The sequence below is a fragment of the Centroberyx gerrardi genome, chromosome 1 (assembly GCF_048128805.1).
Source record: "Centroberyx gerrardi isolate f3 chromosome 1, fCenGer3.hap1.cur.20231027, whole genome shotgun sequence".
Lineage (NCBI taxonomy): Eukaryota > Metazoa > Chordata > Actinopteri > Beryciformes > Berycidae > Centroberyx > Centroberyx gerrardi.
Window position 1 is genome coordinate 8669806 of NC_135997.1, and position 16666 is coordinate 8686471.

The 16666-nt window shown below is 42.6% G+C and overlaps 1 protein-coding gene across 1 annotated transcript in view; it reads left to right on the forward strand.

Annotated features, from left to right (window-relative positions):
- Positions 1-436: 436 nt before the first annotated feature.
- pde8a (phosphodiesterase 8A) overlaps positions 437-16666 on the forward strand; it is a 39821-nt gene continuing 23591 nt past the window's right edge. Inside the window, exon 1 of the mRNA XM_071901473.2 lies at positions 437-835. Within this exon, the coding sequence (XP_071757574.2) occupies positions 683-835 (153 nt within the window). The 5' untranslated portion in view covers positions 437-682. The remainder of the gene's footprint in view (positions 836-16666) is intronic.

A 16666-nucleotide genomic window follows, 5' to 3' on the forward strand; every position in this document is an offset into this window, starting at 1 on the left:
AGTGTCGTGAGAACCGGTTTGTGGCCCATGTCTTGAATTGAAGTGGGCAACCAGATTGTTAAAGGAGAAAAAGGATCATTTTGGATGGCTGTGGGGTGGGGAGGACGACAGCAAATGAATCCTCGGACACAAAAAAATGGATAAAACTAATGCATGAGCTGGCGGGGGGACTGGTGTTTTTTAGGCCTACTTGATAACAGTGAAGTTCAGAAAAAAAAATGAGAAAATGATGATGTGGTACGAAGAAGGCGAGAAGAGGAGCCAGAGTGAGGGATAAATCGTCCATGGGGATCTGAACAGCCCAATTGAAGAATAACGGAATTCAAGTTTTTTTTTTTTTTTTTTTTTTTTTTTTTTTGCGCGAGGACGAGACAGCTGCTTTGATTAAAGAAACATCTCCAATTAACTTCATGTGAAAAACAGAGGGAGGAAATCAGCTTCCTGGTCGGGGGGTGGGGGATAGAAAGATAGATATATTATTCATGCTTTGTGTTAGAGCAATTGGAGAACCCGTTTTGTATTGGCCTAGCTGATATATATATAAATATACATATAAATATAAAAATGAAATAGCTTAGGAAGAAGAGTGGACCCTAAAAACACAAGGAGACAGCGAATGACACTCGGGTAGCCTCTAAGTAAAGCACTTGCGCAAAAGAAAAAGGCTGAAGTGGGTTGAAGCATGGGCTGTGCTTCAAGTATTCATATCTCTGATAGGGTGGTCTACCACAGTGGAAAAGAGTCCGAGGATTCCCACTCACCCCAGCAGACTAATACCACTCAGCATCAAGGAAATCCTGCCTCGGGACTACCCATAAAACCCCTGAGTTGCAAGGTGAGGGAGCCTACATTCATTACATTCAGAGAACTGAGAGAAAGAAGTGTGTGTGAGAGAGAAAGAGTGTGTGTGTGTGTTTGAGAATTGAGAAAGTGAATATCATACAACCTATTTAATTCAAGTTGTTCAGCAAAAGGCCTGTATTCCCTTACAGAAAAGAAAACCTATAATGATTTTTTGAAGTATACTGTACAAATATCCCTCCAAAATCATAAATTATATATTATATCCAGTAGGGAAATTATAGTGACACTCTAGGAGATAAAAAATAACACAAAATACAGTAAGGTCACGCTAAACTATTGACTGACACAGACACAGTCCCTATAGGAATATTACAGTGATTTGTTTTGTTTTGTTTTGTCATGACTGCTAGATTTCACATTAGAATTTGCCATGCTTGACATTACAACTTTATCTGCTACTTTTTTTTAAATATAGAAAAGCTAGGCCATGACAGTGTCACACACACGGTGGAAGGTCGCGGGGTCACGGGCCTCCACACCAACCTGAGGTATTGTTCAGGAGTTTATGAGCCCGGCAAACGCAGTCAGGATGTAGCATATATGTTTATCAGCTGTGAGGAGCTTGATATATACTGTATATGTATAATCCCACTGCTGGAGTTGTGGACTAAAACCTTAATCAAAGCTCTAAGCATTCACTTCTATTATAAAATATGGTTCTGTTCAGGTCACCACACTGTAAAAGCCACGGCCTTTGCCTCTGCAGCACCTTTCTACTAATGGAGCTCTTTTAGTTTTCAGTAAGATGCCCTCTCTCATTGGCCTGGTCGAGGCCCAAACTTGCCGCTTCAGGTTTGATTGAAATTAGACTCTAGTCAAAGTCTCGTACTGAAACGTTAAAGTGAAAGTGCTTATACGGGCGGCGAAAGTGTCTGAACGGGCAGCAGGAGAGGCACTGGAAAGGATTTAGTGACATAATCACAAATAGGTCCTCATCAGTATGTTACATCATGTCAAAAAGACAGAAAAAAAAAAAAAAAACAGGCCCATTTGTGTATTGGACTATAAATAATTAACAGTGGCATAATGAAATGCACTGTTTGTATCCTGGGACTAAAAAAAGAGTTGTTTCATGTTAAGATATCCCAGTATTATTATTATTATTATTATTATTATTATTATTATTATGACGATGATGATGATTATTATTATTATGATTATTATTTGGCATTCTATGTCATGTTTGGACTCACATAACAAGAAGTGTAACAAATCAGAGGTGCTTGTCTCCCTGTTATCAGGGTTCAGAAGTCAGCAACAGGCATTTGGTGATGAGGAGGATCTGATTTTTGCGACAAACTAACAAGTGAAGATCCTGGTTTCCACGTGCGCTGGCAAACCGCCTCGTCCCTTTCACACAGTGCTCCTCAGAAATCTCAGTCACTACACAATCTTGAGTTCAGAGCAGTTATTCTTTTCCTGAATGAAGAATAGTGATGCAGTGGACTCAAGAGGAGTGGCAAATTTACAATAGAGTCGAGAGAGCTTGTACTTGTGTGCATGTGCCGGCGTCTTCAAGTATAAACAGTATGTAAATGTGCGGTTTTATGATTTTTAGTGCGCAAAAGTGTGTTTGTGTGATGGTGTATGTTTTCATGAGTGTGTGTGCATTTGTTTGACAGACCGCAGGCTATTTGAGGACCTCTGTCAAGCTGAATTTTGTGGCCAAATGTCACCGCAGGATCCAGTGAGAAGTCAGTGTGACAGATGCCCCCACGTCAAGACGCCCACTGTGCCTGTGATTGAATTAGTCCCCTGATTGAGTTAGACTAATGGCATACAAATCTCCTTCAGCTGGAGACGGTTAAAGCCTGTTCTGTAAGGTGTCATCATCAACATTCTCCGTAGTCACTCCCAGCGAGCGGCCACGTTAATTCTGCTATAATCTATACTTTACAGCCAAGTTGGGTTGTAACATTTACCGCTCGCTCCCTTCACAAATCAAGTGTTTGCCAACACCAGCTGGCTGCGATCGGTCTGAGGTGTATGTTCAGTGATATGTGTCACTGTTGCTCGTCGTAGCTCTCTTGGATTCTCCTGCTTATAAGCGATCAATATTGGCTAGGGTTAGGGTTAGGGATTATTCTCGTGAATGTAGGTTTTATTCTCCCTTCGCAAAACAATTCCATTACAAAAAGCACAGTGTCCGGCGGTTCTTCCGGAAGATGTTTGGGAGTCGAGTTTTCCGAAGATGTCAAAGTGTTCGTTTGACCTTTTTCCGACAACAGTAGCGCTGCACCGTAACCCCAACAAGTGTCACCGTAAAGCAAATTCGACCCACATCATCTCTAATTGTTGGTGCGTCTAATTATACGTGTTTCTGTTATTGTCTCTGTGTGTGTGTGTGTGTGTGTGTGTGTGTGTGCCCATGCTTGTGTCATTGTGATTCTGTGGCACAGAAAGGGGCACACACACACATTCAACACTTGCAGGATAATAATCATCCACATCTGTGCCCAAACTGGCACTAGCTACAGCAAAGCACACTTTTTTTTTTACCTTCATAACAAACTTGAACTAACCGGATTTTAAAAGTGTGCTGTGTCTTTTTTCTAGATTTTTACACTGAGAGAAAGATACAGAGAGAGAGAGAGAGATACAGAGAGAGAGTATGTGCAGGCGTCCAGGCGAGTGTGAGAAAGATTCAATAGAAGTTTGGGAGCGTGATGTGAGCCTTTGTCAAGGGTACGTTACCATCTGGGCTGCTCTGGCAGTGATAAGGCTCAAGTACAAGGTCTTGGTGATAGTGGGCATTTTTTGCTGTGTGTAGGGCCAACAGACAGAGCAAGACCTCAGCCAAACACAACACCATTTATCTGGCCTTGACTTTCACAGTCTGACTGCCCCACTCAAGAAAATCAAGACGCTCTCTCCCCCGCACCCTGAACAGCAAATACAGAATCAATTTTACATAACCTCTTACCATGAAGGGGGAAAAGGCGGGCGGTATCGGTCCTAAGCTTAGCATCCGGATATAGTAACGCCGTCCCGCTTGCTCTCTGATTCCAGCCGCTGTGTACATTAACATCACTCACTCGCACCTCAGGCTTTCCCCATTAAACCCTTCCATCCCCAGAAGTGACAAGGCACACAAGGTCGCTTTTCTCAACTGAAGCCCCGGCCGGGAAAAAACACTTAACTACACATTTACTAGCATGCAACACAAAACTTTTAGAAGTTTCTGAGGAATCTCAAATTGATGCTTCTTAGTTTCTGTTCTCAACCGTAATGAGTGTGTATGGGGAGATATGCTACATCTGGGACCTGGGCGACTTCTTTCCAGTTGTCAGTTTTCTGTCCCTCTCTCTCTCTGGTGTGTGCTCTTTTGAGCCCTCTCTGGCCAGTGGAGTAGAGATTGTGTGTGTGTTTAGTCTAAGTTGAGAGCCATTGGGTAATTTATTCCAGAGGAAGGCAAAGGCTTAGCATGGTGATGAATTAATCCACTGTGCTTTTTCTGCCGGCTGAGAGGAGGGAGACTGATATTGGCTGTTTTTTTTTTCTCTCTCTGTCTCTCTCTCTCTCTCTCTCTCTCTCTCTTGCTTTCTTTCATTATCACACTTTCTCTGTTTTCCACGGTCCTCCCCTTGTGTTGTTCTTGTTCCATAAAAAGTTTTTTTTCTTAGCTATTGCGCTCAGATGGTGCAAAGTTAATGCATTAATCTCTGTCGTATTGACAACTGTGCTTATCACCACTGTCGCATATATGATTTAGTGTACAATAGGAGCAATCTCCCTCTGTAGACCCATAGAAATGCAAACGTCCAATTGACTTCAATGGTCCTGCTGTTGTCTTTGTCTTTACAGCTGGAGATAGGATCTAGTGATGGACTGTGCTTATCTATGTCCATCTAGGATGTCATGTGTGTGTACAATGGTGCTTTATAGCTCCATGGCTAGAGCATGACACTAACGCCTGGCACTCTGCCAGGATTAGGGGTTTGATTCCCATTGGGGCCAAAGTGTTTGATACTGTAAGGCACTTTGGATGAAAACGTCCATCCAAATGGCACATGTATGTAAACATTGGCACATTTTCAATAACTACCAGATAAAGAAAGGCTTTCTGTGTTAATCTGACCATTTCTGCTCACTCACTAATAGTCACTGAGGCGGAGCTGCCCGATTTTCACATTAATTGAAATAAAAAGACACTTCACAAACTCCATGAATCCAACATACAAATATCACTTTAGCTGTACATTGTGTTTTATTTAAAGAAAGTGTCAGCTGGCACGTGACCCTGTGTTTCCCTTCCTGTCAGGAGTATCTCCAGTGGCAGTGAGAGGGCAGTTTTTTGTTTTTTTTGCCATGTCATACTTGTCTCTTTATCTTTCTGGCACATGAGCTGAAGGACTTGAGGAGAGGAAGCCAGATGGGGCCCATAGAGCACCCATGGTCCACTGATTGATGCATTGGCAATGCTAGAACTCATCATCTTACTGGACTTTTGAGTAAAGGCAACAGTAGGAGTTGTCAAAGAGTTTAGCCTTATTCAACCTCTACAGTAAAATGTATTCAAGCAAAAATATGAATTGCTGTTTATTATGGTAACTTGGTTGATTTTGATTGGGGTGGAATTAGACTTGGCTTAGGTGTTGAATGGCTCCAACAGTCAATGCGATGACAACGAAGAAACAGATACAAATGGGCCACTTTAGTGACAGAGCCACTACTTGATGTTTACAGAGTCTCACCACTCCTTACAATCCTTGTTATTGTGCTATCTAATACTTAGAAGCACATATTTTTGCTGGTTATTCATGGAATTACATTGAATTGAAGAATCACTTAGTGGAACAGGGATGGCTATCCGTTTTGCATGTAGCATCACAAAAGCATCTCTATGTACAATCCTTTGCTTTCACTTGATATCACAGCTCCCACTGGTGGCTACGGAGCCTGGGAGTGGCCATCCTGTAGGGGAAAAAATCTATTTCTTGGTAATGAAGTATTAACTTGTGTGCACAACATGCTCTTGTGTGTGCACATTATATGAAACATCCACTTGGGGTGCATAAAAACAGCAAGATAGATAGAAGTTAGTAGAGCCGTGCCAGTGCAACCGCACCAACTTCTTTCTGAGACTGGTGTTGGAGAGCTCTACTGTAAGTGTTGAGAGATACAAATCCTTGCAATTGATCGACTATAAAGTCTATAACATCCCTCAAGTCTGCATTTTGTCAACAGTTTGGCCCATTAGCTCTTAATATCCTTGACACTTGTCTCTTACAGTAAGTGTTGTCAGCAGGCAATGGCTTAATAACTCAACCAGAGTTATTTATCTGAAGTAAAACTTGATTGACGAATCTCCTTATGAATCCTCCTCATTGAACCTTATAAAAAGCCTGAATCAGCTAAATATGTCTTTACTCAACAAAATATCATCCTAATTGCAATAAATTAATCAATGCAATCAAGTAAATTCAACTGATTATTGCAAGTGGGTGAAATAATTTTGAAACTTGCTGAATGAACTAAATTGAGCACACCATTTATAAAAAGCACACACATTTTATTAAATTGTAGGCACATGTTAATTTGTATGTATGAATTATGAAATTGTGTGCACAAAATATCGAAAGTGAGGGCACAAATGAACCAAATCCAGTAAACGTAATGTGTCTTGTACACTTGACTTAATCAATACAAGGATATGAGTTGTATCTTGTGCACACACAATACGATCTCATGCTGTCTATGTAGTAAACTGTGATCTCCTCCTCCATTTTTTCTCCCTCGACCACTCCTGAGCTCCATAGGTGGCCATTTTTATGGCGGCGATTTTGTATCCCTCCTTGCATTTGATTGTATTAAATTAGGGATGGAAAATGGTGTGACTGAAAGCAAAACATTGTGGCTACAACTGAATTAGTGTGAGATCATATGTTGCTATGTTACTCCTGTAATCACTAATTAAATGGCGATCCTGAGGAGAAATCAAATTAGGATAATATAATAAACAGCTTTGTCACCTTGGGTGTGGACAGTGCTCAGTCTTTTCAGCTCCAAGAGTTTGTTCACTTATGAGATGTCAGCTGAGGTGCATGTACTTTTGAAACAGACCCTCCCATTGTTTTTGAAATAGTCTTAACAAATAAGGCCACATTCAAAGCTTGTTCTATTCCCCCTCAAGGTTAAGAACTTAGTATCATAAGGTCAGCATATGATAGTTTCATAAGATTATGGAAATGGTATTCTTCCAAAACAAGGCACTGCAAGTGTTTACTTTGTAGCCATGCTCTCTGTTCTGTTTCAGAAGCTCCCAGGAATGTGGATGTGAGCGGGCCCAGGTCTGACTATCGGTGGCCTTAAGCTCCTCCCTGACTGCATCGCTCCCAATTTCTGGGCTCACGCCTGAGCATCTGCTGTGGCCATGGCGTCGTGCTACCAATGCATGTGTTTTCAATGCGGCTTCCAGCCCCATGCATCTAGACTGTCAGGGCGCAGAATGGAGTTTATCATGATGAGAGAGAGAGAGAGTGCCTGAGTGGATGGGGACTCGCTCCCCTTGCGTGTGACGCTTGTAGAAAACAGTGCTGTGTCAAAGGCCTGCTAGGCGTGTAGTTCTCCAGAATTTTATTTTGTCTGCTGACTGCTGGAATGTCTTGCAACCGCTGCCTCGATGCTAAACTCTCCCAAGGTCCTAATCCCACACTTGACTTTAAAGTGGTTTTGAAATGAACACCATGTACACAACACATCATCATTGTTCAAGCAAATGAAGAGTTCATCTGAGATTCATCGTCCTCTTGCATAGTATCGCATTGTCAAAGTGTCCATAGACGTATTTGACTCTCCCCTGTGAGAGAGCCTTATGTGGCGATTGAGGGCTGCTGTAACCATGCACAACACACTATGTTAACCCTGTTAACAGCCATGTTAACAGCCTCTGGTTACTGGAGTACTTTGGCCGTTTTCACGCTCCGTCACACTACTGTCCATGCAGCCAGAGCACACAGGAGAAAGGCTGTGTACAGTACAGTATGTTGAAAGACTACTCCTGGGGCTAGATGTACAAAACCTAAGGAACAGTTGCACCCAATTGGTAAATTTAGGACTAAATTATAAACCTAATGGGCATTTCACTGCTAATTCTGAAAGTTCATCTGAGACTAATTTCTGGAGGTTTTGGTGGCAAACATCTCCTGAGGCCTTGACTTCATTTTAGTTCCTTTCTTCACTAAAGAAAGGCTGAGCAGACAAGAGGCTCACTGGATTTAAGTGAACAGGGCTGCAGCTTATTGGTTGTAGTAAACAGGCGAGAGGCTCATTCACCTGCTGAACACCACAGTAAGCCGGCAATACCTGCCTCCTTCCTTGTGTTGCACGGACACAGCTATGACACACAAACGTTTCATGACTTCCGGGAGCGTGTCTTGCCTTTTGACTCTCTCTGAAGGTGTGCGCTCTTTTGCTAGAAGTCTCTTTAGCCAAAAACAGTGGTTGAGTTCCACATCAATGGAGTCAACTCTGCCCTTCCTCTGCCTAGACCTGAGTTAGCCTGAATGAATGTATGACTGTATGAATGCTCTTTAAAGGAAGCTTTTTAGCCAGAATTTTTCTTCTGTAGTAGTCAGTCACATCCCAATGGAATTATGGCACTTACCTCAAACTTTCAGATACATTCTTTAAAGGATAATACCGGTGTTTTGCTAAGTTTGTGCCAATCGTCTAGGTCGCCCCTCTCTCCTTTTACAATATTCCTGGTTCTAAATCTGTCTGCACACAGTCAGCGTAGTTGGAGATATCAAGGCTCATTTTCCTACCTTCAGAAGGAGACATTCACAGCCATTCATTTTATTACAGTATGAAAAACAACTTTAATTGTCCGAGCAAGATTATCCTTCACAGTAAACATGAAGCCTTAATTTAATTTGGTCAAAGTTCCTGTTTTATCGTTATCGCCATTGTGCCCAAGTTGAGTGTTGGCCATACACACGGCAAAAACTTGCTTACTGTCAGTCACCTGACACCCACAGAAAGAAATAATCTTGCAGTTAATTTAAAGCTAGATTTGACACCGTACAAGTTTGTATTTAAAAAAACAAAAAAAAAACAGTAAATTTAAAAAAATCTAATTACATACAGCATGCATTGCAAAGTGATTGGGAAAATGCAAACTAGATGTAGACTATAGTAAATGGTCGATAACTGTAAATGACACTGGTATTCTCCTTTTAAAACCTAAATGCTGTGCTGTTGAACTGGCAATATAACCCTTCATTTTCCATCTGTTTCAGCTGCTGTGATTGTATTCTTAGCACTGAACTTTTTACATTTTGTCCTGCTATGTTAATAACCTCTTAAAGAAAACTCTTAGTTTAAACATTAGGGTTAGTGCTATGAAGCTATTTGAAGTTCTTTTAGCAGTAAGATAAAGAACTTTGTCATTACAGGCCCCATTGGCTACCGTAGCAATATGAAATAATATTGCATTTATTCAGATAGGAAGTTACTATAAGTGCTAATGTTACCTGTATTATTAGGTATTATCGCTGCAAGCCACAGAGACAAATATATTTTCTTTCAAGATTAGAGTGCATTTCTTCTAAATTATGAAAGTCTTTCATACCTAAACATTAATTCTCTATCCATAGCCCATTGAAGTTAAAAAAGAGAGCTGGGGCTGTGTGTGTGTGTGTGTGTATGTGTGTGTGCACGCGCACATGCAGTCATCAAATCTCCATTCCTCATTCAGCTTTTGTGTGTGTGTGTGTCAGTCATGTTTGAGTTTGTGTGCCAAGCCCTAGCCTGGTGCTTCAGCTCGTGTCACTCAGTGATCCCTCATGCTACGGTGACATCAGTGCTCCACTTTTAGCAGGTGAAGAGGAGGGGGAGTCCAGTGATTATCTAATGCTGTGTCTCACAGCCAGCTGAACGACCAGGAGCCCGCTCCTGATATTTTCAAAAAGATCTAAGCTGTTCTGGAGAGGTGGAGCCACACGGTGCTGTAGATGGAGCTGGGGTGGTGCGGCCTCAATGAGTATATTGCTAATTCTAATCCTGTCTTTAGGCTACGGGGGCAGGTGTGATAATTAAGATTGTACAGTTGGGTACGGCTCTGGCAACATACTCACTGTAAATGGAGACTAACGGTCTCTTATTGAGGCTAAACTGTTTTTATGTGTAGCTTCTTGTCTACACTCTTGCCTTCCTTGCTGTGATGTGTTTGGCAGGACTGAAGAGGAGGAGGGGTCAGTCGCAATGGAAGGTTTCCCGGTAAGATTATGCTGTAGTGTCACTGGACCAGGCAGTGTCCCAATTAGACTGACCAAGCTCCCTTAGCTTGTCTCTTTGCTTTACTGGCCTCTGACCTTACCTGGAAGGAGCTAAGAGGGGAAGGAGAATGTGGACTACACACGCCTGATGAACAGCTGCGTATTTTTGACAGTACAAGTGACACGGCCATGGCAGGCACAGATGGAGATGGACAAAGTTAAGGGGTTTAGTGCTGGTATTGGAGTGGGTCACAGTAGAAGAGAAAGGAGGGGGCACACAAGCAGATTATTTGAAGTATGCATTGGTCTGTGTGTGTCTGTTTGTGTTAAGTGAGGTTGTTGTTGGAGGTGGGGAGGTGTGAATGAAGGGGAAAGTGAAGCAGTCCATAACCTAGGCCTACAGTAACTGTAGTGCAGATTGAATGAGGCTGCTGGGGGCAAAAGAAGAGGAGGTTTTAGTAAGGGGCTGCCCCAGAGCCCTGGATGGCTTAGGATTGTCCAGGTATTAGGGGGATTTCAGGGTAATCTGGATAAGGACAGAAATACCTTGAAGGTGAACATTGGAGAAAGTGCTCCGCTCCTCGTGGATCTGTTTTCTCGTGATTCATTCATTTAATTAATTTACACGCTGTGGCTTTGGACACATTGAAGTCTTTAGCTTGCCGCACGGGAAGAGTTTGTAGATGTAGGCATTCACTACTCGGCTCATCTGATCACACCAGGATGCCCCAATATCGGATTTTGCTGGGATTGCTATCGGATCTTCAAAACCAGATATGGACTTGTTCAGGCTCCTATTGAGATCGGAATTCTATGCCGTTTGGACACAATCCAATCACAATGTGCGTACAAGTAATGTAAAAAGATGGAGGGGGAGAGTGGGGAAAGTAATGTAGACACAAATGTAGATAAATATAGCCACAGGAGATGTAAAACAGCCGTTTTCAGGCCAAGTGTGGACATATAAGGATGTGATCATAAAATCTCATCTTTATGATCAAAATCTCTAAAATCCTAGCCTTAGTTCCATCGTTAGAGTTCGACATGTAGCTTATATGCAGGGATCTAGTGGGTTACTTTATGCATCTGGTGGCTTATCTGTGTCTGTGTTGAATGTGTGCATATCTCTCGCTCTCACTCTCTCTCTCACTTGCTCTCTCTCACTCTCTCTCTCTCTCTCGCTCTCTCTTGCTCTCTCGCTCTCGCTCTCATTCTCATATCCCTGTGGACCAGTCAGGGCTCTGAGCACTGTCTTTCCCAGTCTCTAACCCTCATCACATGGTCTGTCGGCAGGAACCGCTCCACGGCGAGGCCTCAGTTACTCTCCTTGGCACAGTGACGCACAGATCACATACACACTCATGCCAATATGGACACAGGGTATGCAGGCACGCCTAGGCAGTGTCACTAGCTGTGGGAATGCTGCTTGCACTCTGACGTCAAACACAAACACACGTACCGTATACTGTAAAGTGAATACGCATTGTCCTTTTTTCTTTCATTCAAAAATATAAACACCGCGTACTGACTACGTCTATAGGAGCAGAATATAGTGAGTAACAATGGAAGCATTTGGAGTGCTGTGATATGGTCGGCTAGTCTGATTGTGTTTGTGTGTGTGTGTACGTATGTGTGCATATGTACGTATATAAGCAGTCAACAGATATTCATTCCTCATTCAGCTCTCTCTGTTCAGCTGCAAAATACACAGAGGAATTCTACATAATTTGCAGATTTTGTGTCACCTTCGAAGCGATGCTTGCAGGTGTGGTACACTAGTGAGAAATAGGGACAGGTCACCAAGGATGAAGTAACCTAGTCATTTTCTGCAAACTCTGTATTTTTAAACCACGGACGTCATTCAAGGGCATTTGGGACTGAATTCCAGGACAAGGATGAGTTCAGTCTCCTGCGAGTTGTATCGGTGTATTCCCTGTGTGTGTATGTGTGCATTCCGGTATGCTTGAGTTTCCGCACTATCTGGTGAGGTAGGAGAGATGTCACTGCAGACAGAATAAAGGTCAGGCCGTACTCTGGCAACCCTTAGTGTAGTGTCACCAGGCACTGCATGAAACAAAGTGTGTGCGTGTGTGTGTGTGGATGTGCACGCCCACACATGCTTGTGTGGGCGTGCAAGACCGTGATTAGAAATTGCTGTATTTAGGACAGTATGTGGAAGAATGTGAGTCACTAGCTAATACTTACAGTAGGCCTACATACAGACCAAGCACCAGCACATTGCTTTGCGTCGTTTTCCTCTATCAAAAGTCATCGCTTGTGGGCCTTTCACTGGGCGTGTTGTTGGGTCAAGCATCGGTTTTGTTTAACATTATTTGTGTATGTAGACCTATTTTGTATTTTATCATTTTATTGTGCCCAAATAAAGTCTGTGATCATATGTCTGCAAAATGTAATCTTGAAATCATGCCTTACTCATTAGCGTGATATTCAGACTGAATGGCCATTTCGTTACCACTCCATTATTCAGCCTGAGATTACCTCCTAGTTAACCGTTTTCTCTGTGTGTGTGTGTGTGGGGGGGGGGGGGGGGGGATTTTCCCCTAACCACTAGTGACTGACATATCCGGCCCCTCTGACATTATTTTCAGTCACACTGATGCTGGGCCTATTTTCTAACTTCACCAAGAATATCGCCCATTTTTGATAAAAATATAATCTTTGCAAAGGTTGTCATGCTGCGACTGCCGTGCATATGCATTATATAGATTTTTTTCAAATTGTCGTGTTGCATCATGGGTCTGGTTGGCATCGCCACCTATCGGTATTTGCAGACGATACATCATTGTCCATGAGAAGGGAATGACCGAGTGCGCACGGCATGACGGGATAGGTGGCGATGCAAACCAGGCCTGCGATGATGAGAAAAGTTGAAAAAACATAGATGAGCACGACAGTCGCGGCACAAGTACCAATTACAAAAAGCTGGAGACTAGTTGGTGTGTAACATTACCGGAGGTAGCCTAAAAGCTAACTTTACCTCTGGTGGCTAAACACTGAAGTTGGCTTGCTAGCCTACCTATCCCATCACATCCAAATACATAGCCAGCTAGCTAACTGGCTAGAGTAAAGCACAATACTAAGATTATGTATTCCACCAGTATGCTTATGGAATATATTTGGGCAAAATGAAATGAAGAAAATGATAAAACGCCCCAAAGTGATGATCTTTTGATAGAACGAAGTGATGCAAAGAGTGGTTAGGGTTAGGGTTAGCATAGTGTTTGCTTACCGTTTCCCTTCATGTGGTCACTTGCTTCTCATATACAATGAATGGAGCCAAACTGCTTCAAGTAATAAAAAAAACAAACTTGTAGTTGACTATTTTTATACGTCAAACATGTAAAGCCACACAGTTGTAATTCTCTCAGAGTGGATTTTTGCAGTTTTTGTTCTACGGGTTGGTCTTTCCTCTTTAGTGCATTCCACCAGCAAGTGAGAGAGAGACGCAGATAGAAATACAGAGAAAGCAAGGATGTTCTGGGACACACGGATCCACGGTGGCCTAGTTTTCCTCAGCCATGCCAATGACTCACCTAAAGTCTTCTGCCTGGCTGACTGTGGGCTTGGTCACCGTGGATAAGACATGTGGACGGGGCCAGAATACACACACACATGGTTACTGTTATTTTTCTAAATGGATGAACTGCAGTAATTACATTAACACGTTAGACAAGTGCCTCGTTTTTATAGGGGCGGGGGGTTGTTCTTTCACTCGGGTGAGTCTTTTTGCTGCTCTTTGGCTACAATATCAAAGCACTGGAGCCACAGCAGGGCCAGATAGAAATACTGGACCACCAATATTATCTGCTAACATTTGCCTCTCATTTTTGTGTCAGTGTAATATTAACGTCTGCATATTACCTGACCTTCCACCTTATAGCCCTTCCTTTCCTTTTGTCTAATTCCATGCATTCTGGTCTTTATTTAATTTTACTGCATACTGCCTGACCATTGCTCTAATATCCACTCATTAATCTGCATGCAGGTGCCCACACACACATACACACACACACACACACACACACTCCTTTTCTGTTTCATGGAGTTTGTGCTGTACTTGTCTTATCTCTCTCATTATCATTTCTTTCATTATCTCTTGATTTATCTGTATCTGTGTCCTTTGCTTTCTGTAAAACACTTTGTGACAAACTTGTGTGTGTTAAGAGCAGTTTGGACATAAATTTAACTTAATGTGATGTGACTTGATGTGATAGGTTGTAGGCTACACTGAATGAATGGGTCTTGAGTCTGGGCTTAAAGTCACAATGAAATGAGCAATGGCTTTTTCACCTTGGTTGCTAATTTTCCATGTCATAATATTTTCCTATTCAATAATATATGCCAAAAAAAAAATAAAAAATTGTTTTCTTGTATTTTTATATCAAAATCCCATGGTGTGTCTACATATAGGCTTATGTACATAAAACGTACATAAAAAATCCAACCACATTTTTGAACAATCCCGCCCTTCCCATCAACTGCCTTTACCTCTCTGTGCCTAATGGATATCCCATTGGTTTTCACTTTTGAACAATCCCTCCCCTCGTTATGTCCCGCCCCAACATCCTGTTTCAACAGGAAATGCGTCATATTACAGAAGCAAGATGCTCTCAAAATACCGTTTCATTGTGACTTTAAATACAGAGAGAGTGTCTAATTCCTACAGTTCCTCTGTCTGAGCATTTTTGATTATATGGAAAAAGAAAAAGTAATCCCTGCTGAGAGAATAACAAAGAATACCAACACTTGTCTATGGTCAATTCTGAATTGTAGCACATAATGAAGTTCAAGTTGTTTGTCCGTTTATGATCATTTGGTTCACTGTGTGTCCAGAGCCAGATTATGAAATAATGGTGCCTATGATGAATTCAATCTAAAAACAACAATCAACTTTTGTAATTTAAGTTTGTAATACAAATTACGATTTTTTTCTTTGATAATTAAGTCTTTGCAAGCAATGTATGGAAATGTCTAGTTGTTTCATGCTGTCACAACGTTTTTCTAGTGGCAGATCAATTTGGAATCTGCAATTTTGCTCCCAAATAGTAATCTAAATATGCTGTATCAGTCAGGCCTTAGAAAAATAGTACATTGTTACAGTTCAATGATGATTAAAATGGATAGAATGATTTACTTTATGTTTCCGAGTCAGTAAAGTGGCTGTTGTAGTGAGGGTTTAGTGAAGTGCTTGCCAGGTTGGTTAGCGGGCTACGGGTCATTGATTGGTCAGAGTTGGAGCTGGTTGCAGGTTTGAAACCCCATTGTTATTGATGGCTTCAGCACAGTTCTAAGGGCAGCAAATGTAAGTGGCCACACATCAATGTGAATTATTCTCTTTGAGGTAACACACACAGCATGGACAGCCAGCACTACTATCTGAGTGGCTCGGCATGTGGTGGGGTTGACGTGTCACTCAATGCCATTTAGCCCATCGCTGAGCTCTCTGTGTGTGTGTGTGTGTGCGTGTGTGTGTGTCTGTCTGTCTGACCGTCTGTCTGGTACATAGTGTGCGTCCCACACCTGTGGCTGGGACTGCTCCCCCTAATCAGCCCTAATGAAGAACATTGATTCATCTCCATTTGGTCCACACTTTTAGACTGTTGTACAGCACACGGACAGCCTCTGGAACATACACACACATGCGCGCACACACACGCACACAAAACCCCCCACCCCCCATCCTCACCCTCTCCCCCACCACCACCAATTGTGAGACCAGCACCAACTCAAGGCTCTGACTTCTTCTAACAGAGGAAGAAATACCGGTCTCTTGTAGTACGGCTGATAGTTGTCTTCATTACTTATACTCCTTTATCATTATCAGTTCTGAATATAATAGACTTAATGACATGTATGGAGATATTTAAAAGAGGGGAAAGAAGTGTCGCAAGGGAATTGAAGGAGGGGAGGCATCAGAGAGTGGGAGGAGGTAGAGCGAGCATGTTAGCAGGAGAAAGCTCTGTCAAAGCGAGGGATCTGGAGATTGTTAGTTAATGGGGCCGCCATGCACATTTTCCTAAGAAGCACGAGTAGGGCAGACATCCCAAGATTCCCTGCATCCTGGTCCCAGCTCTGGGGTGGAGGAAGCTGTTTACTCTTTCTATCTCTCACTGCTGACGTCGGCGCACCGAACAATGTCATCCAATTTCCTGTTTTTCACTTTAGTGGAAAGCCACTCTCCCAGTGTGTATGATGTAGTGTGTGTGTGTGGGTGTGGGTGTGTGTGTGTGTGTATGAGTGTGAGAGAGAAGGGCTGGTGGGCTGGAGGAGAGGAGGAGATCCATAGGGCCGGATGCACAGGGAGCAGGATATGGGGTCAGAGGCAGCTCTGCTATGTAAATACATTAGGTGTATAGAACGAGAGTAGCAGTCGACTGCAGCCTGGGACGACTGTAGACGCCTAGCGGCTCTGATGCGATCAAACCGGCCCGAACAAGGAGGAAAGGTGTGTTATCACATGCCATATGATCAATTGGAGCGATGAGGCTGGAAACTGTCACTTGACGGCGTGAGATTGATTTCTAAGGTTATTGTGTTAAGTAGCACTCAAGCATTTGATTTTG